General features: G+C 34.1%; 1 protein-coding gene and 1 long non-coding RNA gene across 5 annotated transcripts; both read right to left on the bottom strand.

Annotated features, from left to right (window-relative positions):
* Window positions 1-291: 291 nt before the first annotated feature.
* On the bottom strand, window positions 292-5488 carry LOC131003631 (uncharacterized). The gene is made up of 6 exons (XM_057930165.1): window positions 4952-5488; window positions 4675-4839; window positions 1475-1604; window positions 1097-1405; window positions 910-1011; window positions 292-823 (listed from the first exon to the last, which is right to left on the bottom strand). The coding sequence occupies exons 2-6, from the start codon at window positions 4830-4832 to the stop codon at window positions 551-553; spliced, it is 972 nt and encodes a 323-aa protein (XP_057786148.1). The 5' UTR covers window positions 4833-4839; window positions 4952-5488; the 3' UTR covers window positions 292-550.
* On the bottom strand, window positions 2060-4303 carry LOC131003632 (uncharacterized). Of its 4 annotated transcripts, XR_009094754.1 has the most exons (6): window positions 3902-4303; window positions 3650-3745; window positions 3070-3546; window positions 2596-2655; window positions 2359-2455; window positions 2060-2263 (listed from the first exon to the last, which is right to left on the bottom strand). It is a non-coding gene; the product is annotated as an uncharacterized LOC131003632 (long non-coding RNA). The 4 variants fall into 4 exon arrangements; XR_009094753.1 differs by having other exon boundaries at window positions 3070-3745; XR_009094755.1 differs by having other exon boundaries at window positions 3070-3702; window positions 3902-4267.
* Window positions 5489-8537: the final 3049 nt, after the last annotated feature.

The raw sequence follows: 8537 nt of genomic DNA, 5'->3' as shown, positions 1-8537 counted from the left end.
ATAGATTTCTTTTATATTTTTTTAATAATCCGTAGCAAAACCGTAGCTACATATAGGTATTTTTTTATTTTTTTTAACCTTCCGTAGTAAAACCGTAGCTATATATAGTATTTTTTTATTTTTTTTCTGTTCCGTAGCAAAATCGTAGCTACATACCTACATTGTTTTTAGTATTCAGTAGTAAAACCGTAGCAATATATATACTTTTTATTTTTATTTTTTTATTATTTCACAGTAAAACCTTTTTCTAATAAATACAAAATCAATGCAATATTTAAATTAATAATCATCTCAAAATCAAACTAATAAAATATCATAAAGGATACCTGTTAGTGTAATAAATTCATAAACATCTAAATAAAAATCTAATAACAATATATAATAAGTACAAAACATGTATTTAGGGTGGAGACGAGGAACGGGGGAACGACCCTGAGGATGATTGGAAGAATTTCATAAGCTGAGAAATTTGTTGTTGCATTTCCAACTGCCTAGTCTCCATTTCTGCTTCTTTTCGTCGTCGCTCCTGCACCTCAGCCTGTAGAGTAGCTTATAGAGTAACCTCTCTCTGTTGTGTCTGCTCTAACTCTGTCTGGAGCTGTGCAATCTGAGCTGAGACTGCTGCTGAAGGAAATTGAGACGAGCACGTCGAATGAGTGCTCGTCGAACCAGTGGAACGCATCTGAGACATAATGCCCAATCCGAGTCTACGCCCCTTCGGATCTAGCGTCACCACCTCCCTATAGATCTGACTGACCTCATCTAGAGTGACATCTCGTCCAAGAGTAGAGCGTAACTCCTCGACTCGACTATGTATCTCAAGCTATATTTAGATGCATTACAAACAACTTAAAATGTGATAAAATAGAATTAAATGCTTAGAATAATTAAAATGTTCATATTACTTACACCCTGAGTCTGTGCCCGTCCATCGAACTGTCCTTTCTTAAAGTGCATCCTCATGAAAGTATCATAATGTGCATCTGCGATAGAAATGTTCTTCTCTCGAGCCTGTAATAAAGAAAGATGATTCAAAATTAAATTATTGAATTATTGAATTTTTTAAAAAGATAAAAACACGTTTGCAATAACTTACCACATGCTCAGCATGACTAATAGCACTGCGAGAGCCTCCATAGTGGATAGATATCCCTGTACCTGGACCAGCATGCTCAGATCGACGATTCTTGCTCGCCTGCTGCGACTTAACTTGGAATTCAGGTGTCGCCCAATATTCCTTCCACTTTGTAACAATGTCTTTATGAAGAAATTGAGGTCTGCTCCCTTCATCGATAATAACCTTACATCCATGGACAAAATTTTTATAAGCATGCCTAGCTTGTGAGATCCATGTCTTACGAATGACGTCCGAGCTGTAAACTTCCCCATCCCATGTAAAAGCTTTCTACAACATTTGAATTTGAAGTTAGTATAAATTTAATGATATCTAAACTAAATAATTACTATAATATACCTTAAACTCATCATAATATATGTCTATGGTGCTGGGCGACAAACTCTTCCAATTGACGCCTTCAGGATCTATGAAGCCTTGAAAGCTTGAAGTAGTTGTACGTCGGATGTTCTCAGTCGGCCTCAAAATGCTGAATTATAAAGTATTGAATTCAATATTAGTAACTCAAATTAAATATATCAAAACATTTTACTTAATTCGACAAACCACTACAAGAATTTAGCACATAGACAACATATAATTAGTGTTGTCTATATGGAAAAGGTCTGTTGTTGAGGCCGGTGTTGTCTATTCTAGGGTGCTCATAGACAACATAGATTCTATGTTGTCTATTTAAAGGTAGACAACAAACTGAAGGTAATAGACAACATACATTATATGTTGTCTATTTAAATATAGACAACAAATGGAAGGCAATAGACAACATATTTTATATGTTGTCTATAATAATATAGATAATAGATCTAGTGGTTATAGACAACAAATAATATTAGTTGTCTATTCTATGACAAAATTTAAAAAAAAAATCTAATATATTTAAATCCCTGTTATATAATACAAATATATATGACAAAATTAAAATACTTAAATATCAAACAATCAAGCAATAATCATAAACCACTTATAATTAAACAATACTTATAAACCACTAATATTCACATTCACAATTATCGTCTCTAATACGCCTTCATTTATCTACTAAAAAAAAGCTCTAATAAAATCTCCAACTAGTTACGCCTTCATTCACCACCAATCATCCAACAAATCAACCATCCAACTAGTTTGAACCTGCATGAACAAAATAAAATACGACAACTTTAAGATATAAAATCATCTGAATCTCTAAATATAAACAAATCAAAAGAAATATATATCAAATGTACCTTCATCATCGCTCTTATCAACAAATTAATATACAAACTCAGCCCCCTCTCTCCGAACTTCATCGACTTCTTCTTAAGAGTAAAATATTGAGGAAAACTAATAAAAATAAAATAGTAAGCAATGTGCCAAATATTTTAAATAATTAATATTTAAATAATGGGCAAGAATTTTAGAAGCAAGTTAATTTGGAACCTTAGTGCGAGGAATCAAAATATGTCAGAATATTTGTTACTTACAAGTAGAAACTTCGATGATTTCTTCATAACAGCTAATGAGCTACCATGGCACCCAGCTCGCTGTCATTAATTAAAAGGTCCAAAAGTTAATTTATTAAAACAAAATGCATAGCCTTAGTAATTTATTAAAGCTAAAAAGATCAGTACATTCAGCAAAGTTAAAAGGCTTGGGAATCTATTATGATTTGAATTGAGTGAAGAAGTACCCATCTTTACAAGCTCGAAATATTAAGATGGATTACTAACTTCACACTAAATAGTGTGCTATTATACCTTAATATACATATGCATTAGTGATTGATGTTTATAATTATTTGATCAACTCAGTGAAGGTATGCCCTCGGCCTTGGATGGGAACAACAATATGAGCTGAATGTTCTATGAACTGCTCGTCTCGACAGTCTTTATCATAGGAAGTGGATTGATCCACCACAAGAATTTTACAAGGGAATACAAGAGAGATTGATTATATACCTGATTTAGGTCGAAGATTTTGATTATTAAAAGCTTGTGAGAAACAGAGTCCAGCAAGGGTGACGACGGCGGTGGAGCGACGCCATATATATATCTTTGCACATATGAGATTCACATATACTTTTGAGTCTTTCTAAGTCATAATGATCAGCTGCAACTAGCAATTTCGCAGTTAAGGTGTCAGCTACCAAAGGAGTAGAACAAGAACTAGATGCTATCAGCTCATTTTCAGCCAAGGCATCTCTGTAGATAAAGTGTAGCAGCGCATGTTGTGAATCAAAGAAAATTAGCATGTATTACACATTCCCCATTATGGAAATGAACAGAAAGTGCAGAAATAACAAGTCACCAAAATGCAAAAGCTATCTATTAGGTAAGATAATTACTCCGCTAGATCCAAAAAGAGCAGATTAAATCTATAACATCCACTCACCTTAAAAACTTTAGGTTCCATGTCTGGTACCATAACCTATTTCACTGCATTGGCAACATAGAAATAGGTATAATTCATAGTAGTGAGAAGATTAGATAAGATAGTTTTGAACAAGAGTCCTATTAAATACAAAATAGGACTCTTAACCTGATATAGTCCTCATAAAAGCATCCCCAAAGGTTGATTTTGTTGTAGTGAATCTGCCCGAGTCACCAAGAAAATTAGCAGAAGAAATGCAAAGACCTGTAGATTAGGAGCATAAACCTACACGAATTTCAATTTTGCTATTGCATGAATCATTCTCTTCTCAGAAACATCTAGGACTGGGAAATCTATAGATTATACGTGCAAACCTAAAGGAAATTAATAGTAATTAAAAATGGTAGAAAGAAATCTGACCAATGCTTTGGTCTTGGAATAGAAGGATCCGATAAAATGAGCTTGTCGTCCTCCTTGAAGCCAATACTGGAGCCGAGCCATCACCGAGCGTGAGTGTGCCGGCAACAGTAGTGCGATGCTGATGCCGACAGTAATGGTGGCGGACGGCGAGCTGGCGAGCGACGGCGGATGGGGCTGTGCGGGTGCGGCAGTTTGAGGCGAACAACCGTTCGTGGAGAGAGAGAGAGAGGGTGAATCGTGGAGGCGCTGGGCTAGTGAAGGAGGCCACGACAGCAGGGGTATTACGCGGTGCCGGCGGTGGCGGCCGGCGGTTGGGGGTTGGAAAGTTTGCAGCGACGATTGAGGGGGAGGGGGAGGGCAAGGGGGAGATGCAGTAAATTTGATAGAAAATTAACTTCCCTATAGTTTTTTTTTAAGTTTTATTTTTTTTATTTAAAATACACAATTGTTTTAAAATTATGTTGTGTAATGATATAATACACAACAGTTTTTTAAAAACAATTGTTTATATATGTTGAATAAAGACAATAGAATTTAAAATCACTTGTCTATTATATTAATCCACAATCAAATTTAAAATCTGTTGTCTAAGAGTGGTAATAGGCCACAGTTTTCAAATTATGTTGTCTATGGCCATATTTTTTTAAGGTAATAGACAACGGAATTAGCCAAAATTGTTGTCTATATAATATTTGACAACACATTTATTAAAATATGTTGTCTATTTAGTGTTGTCTATGTGCTCAATTCTTGTAGTGAACATATATACATACCCATTTTCCAACCAACAGATCTGCCTACCGTCAGGTGCTAATTCTGGACGGACTGCCGACGCCTGCGTCTCAGAAACGTGTGTCTCAGTAGCACGGGTCTCAGTAGCACGAGACTCAGTCGAGTCTGAGTCGGTGGGATGCGAAGCAGTACTACTCATCTTCTATCTAAAAATGGTATATGATAGTGATATATGATAGCGATATAATAATTAATAATTATTATGATCATAAAAAGAATAGAGAGAAAATGATTGCTTAGTAATAACATGCATTGTACCTTGAAAATGAAACAGACAAGTAAATGTTGACAAGAACTAACAAAATAATAACTATTCTATATCATCTAAATCATCGGCTTCAGAGGATGATGTTTCCAGAATGCTTTCATGAATTGCATCTTCATCTCCATCCTCATCCTCTACCATGTCTACCAAGCCACCATCAGGATGAACGGGAATCGGATCATCATCTATTATTGTATGATGTACTTGGGTAAACAACTCCTCTTGGAAAGGCAAAGAAGTTTCATTGCTCGAAACTTCTACAAGCGATCTTGCCTTCACTTTGCAAGCTGCCAACCAGTTTCGCCTAGTCACATTTTTACTTGGGTATGTGCAGTAATAAACTTGAATAGCTTGTGATGCTAGGACAAATGGTTCATATTTATTGTATAAATGAGTTTGGTTGATGGAAACCAACTTGAATTCTCGATCCACAAATGTCCAAGTTGGAGAAGGGTCAAACCATTGACACTTGAACAAAGTGGTTTTTTTGGTTGGTAGCCCAGGATACTCCAAAATCACAACCTCCAACAAACGCCCAGGATATTTTAACGGCTATTTAGCTACAGTTTAATAACGGAATATTTAAAATTAATTAAAAAATCGATCAAAATTAATATGTTTCCGTTAGTAATCCGTCACTAATTAACTACGGAATAATTTCCGTAGTTAAATTCAGTAGCTAATCTGGCGATTTCTTGTAGTGATATAGTTTAAGGGTCCCACTTTTTAGTGTATTAATTAAAGAAATGTGTGGGGTACACTTGCCAAAAAGGGAAATGGGTACTCATTTCGTGGACGGACGAAAAAGAAAATATGGGTACTCATTTCGTGGATGGAGGGGGTACACAACTATTACAACTTTTGTAAATCAGCTCAATTGAAAAAATATGGCATATTTTACAGATTAGGGCAAAAATAAGAAAAAGAAAATCAAAGCAAGTTATCTTATCTATGAATCGACTAGGATGGGTGGTGAAGAAGTTTGTGCGTCTCCCACAGAAATCTCAGTGACATCGTCAACGGAGATGGTTATCCCCGGCGCCGGTAGCCTTTCGACAAGATCGTTGCAGAGCATTTCTTTCTCCAAATGCTGGCAATAGCTCTCGAAAATTCGAGAGCTAACAGTAACATCAAAATCTAACAGAAAAAGTAGCTCGAGTTCTAGCTTGTTTAGTTCCGAATTGCTCACCCCACCAACTCGAGCGTAGAATGCGTTGTTGTAGTGTCTGCAATATTATAAATTGTTTGTAATCCAATATTTCTATTAATAAACAAAAAATAACATGAGAAAAAGGTATTAAATTCAAACATAAACTATATATTTAGAAGAGGATAATTGGACCATGGAGTGAAAGTATATGTATTTATGTGTAACTAGTATACCATCTCGTGCTATGCATACTTCATGGTATATTTATCCTTTTTTAAAATCTAAAATTATGTAAAAATGTCAAATTGTCATTATGAGTTAGATTTCTTGGTAACAAAAAGGTTTATGTTAATTTAAATATTAGTATTTAATTTAAAATAGTGTACAATAACAATATTATCAACTTCAAGAGTATAATATTTATTTATATAATTTAATGAGTATTGTATAATAATAATTAAAATTAATTAATTATAAATTAAATAATTTAAGTCAATTTCATTTTGAGCTAGTAACTACATCATCAATATAATAAAACTAATAACTACTATAATTTAATGTAACAATTTTCAGCTCTTAAAGTCCAAACAATGTTATTATTAAAAATTCATATTTAAACAACTTAATATTAATTAAAAAAATTAGAAAAAAAAACGAATAGTATAAAAAAATAACAATAAAAATGTTTATATAAAAAATTAAATAATTCGTCAGACATTAAATAGATCTATTTAATACTTTAAATTCTAATTTTAAGATATATATAATACATTTTAATTTAAAAGTTCATATCAAAATTATACAAATTTTCTTCTCCTTATTTTGCATTACAATTTAAAATTATTTTAACTTAAGATAATTATACTTAAACAATCATGAAAACTTTTTTGAAAGAAAAAAATGGTATCTACTTATTTTTTCACCAACAAAATAAAAAAGAGTATGATGTTCAATAGTATTAAAAATAAGAGAGATATCAAATATTAATTTTGACATTTTAGACGATCATTTCAAATTCATTTTTTCCAATCTTGCATTGAATTAAAAATCTTCTCGTAATCTTTAATTTAATATTTATATTGAATATTGTAATGACCCGACTTTTTATTAAGGATTATATACTTTTAATTACTGATTTAAGGATTTATTATGGTAATTAGAGTTCAGCTTCCATTAATAAAATACGAACTTATATGAATTTGATAATTTATATATGTGATGATTTATTTTTTTTTATTTTCAATAGATGATGCACTCAAAATATATTTTGAGTCCATTAATTTATTGTGGAGAATTTAACACTGAAGTGTTAAATATGAATCTTTTATCGATTGTTTACTTAAGCCCATGAGAAATTTATTTTATGTTAGAAGCAAGCTCAAATGGATTTTATGCTTCAATAAGAATTAGGCTTATATGTCTTAATGTATTTAAATGAGTTTGGAACCTTATAATTAATATATTAATCTCTTGGATATTTTAATTAGAATAATCTTAAGCATGCTGAATCCTAAAGCATGCTGAAGAATTTTGAACGCATGCTGAAGGAAATTCTTCAGTCTTACATACCAGCTGAAGTATTCATACCTGTAAGTTGAAAAAAATTCCACGATCCTCATCCATCCAAACCACCCCATTTTTCTTTAAAACCACAGCCACTTTCACCATTCTCACACCACCATTTTCAACTACTGCAGCCCAATTTCACAGCCAATTTTAAGGTAATGCAACAAAGAAATTTCTGCATCTTTCCATTCTCTTCCCAAATTGATTTCTAATTTTTTGTGATATACAATATCTGCAGAGACTATTATCCACCTACTCAAGGTATCATCACCCTCAGGGAACCACCAATTCATACCAATTCATACGGCTGTTCTAATATTTCACAACATGTTTACATATGCACATATGAACTGAAATTTATAGACTAGTTCAGTTTCAAGAAAAGAAATTCAGATTTCAATAAGCATTTACAGTATTTGATTTCTGCTCAAAATCCTATGCTATTTTGTGAACTAAATTGTGGCTTGAACCTACTGTGTGTGTGAGTCGAAATCAGAGGGAGGCGGCAGCCGCGGTGGCTCGTCGCCGGCGACGGAGCGGCGGCGGTGAACCTGCCGTTGTCTCCGATCTGCCAAGAAAGGGAAAGAGGAGTTTCAGTTTTTAATTTAAAATGAAATGAGAATAGGGAGATCCGGGGCTTACCTTTGTGAGACGGTGCTCGGCTCCTCACAGCGAATCCGACGACGAACGGCAGCGATGGAGGACGAAGAGACGGCGGCCTGGCTTGGACTCCGGCAGAGAGGGCGCATGCCCTGTTCCGATCTAGAGATCTAGAAACCGAGAGAGAGAATCAGGGCGGGCAGGCGGCGGCCGTGCTCTTCCACGGCCAGGCGATGGCCGTGAACATCCGTGGCGTTGAACGG

The sequence above is a fragment of the Salvia miltiorrhiza genome, unplaced genomic scaffold (assembly GCF_028751815.1).
Source record: "Salvia miltiorrhiza cultivar Shanhuang (shh) unplaced genomic scaffold, IMPLAD_Smil_shh original_scaffold_235, whole genome shotgun sequence".
NCBI classification, from domain to species: domain Eukaryota; kingdom Viridiplantae; phylum Streptophyta; class Magnoliopsida; order Lamiales; family Lamiaceae; genus Salvia; species Salvia miltiorrhiza.
Note: the sequence above shows the minus strand (reverse complement) of the source record. Positions and strands in the feature narration are given on the sequence as shown.

Excerpts from the sequence above, each read along its gene's own strand:
- LOC131003631 (XM_057930165.1), bottom strand. The coding sequence starts at position 4,832 with ATGAGTAGTACTGCTTCGCATCCCACCGACTCAGACTCGACTGAGTCT. Across the intron at positions 1,605-4,674 it reads ATCTGTTGGTTGGAAAATGG|CATTTTGAGGCCGACTGAGA; the intron begins GTATGTATATAT and ends TTTATAATTCAG. Across the intron at positions 1,406-1,474 it reads TATATTATGATGAGTTTAAG|AAAGCTTTTACATGGGATGG; the intron begins GTATATTATAGT and ends CAAATGTTGTAG.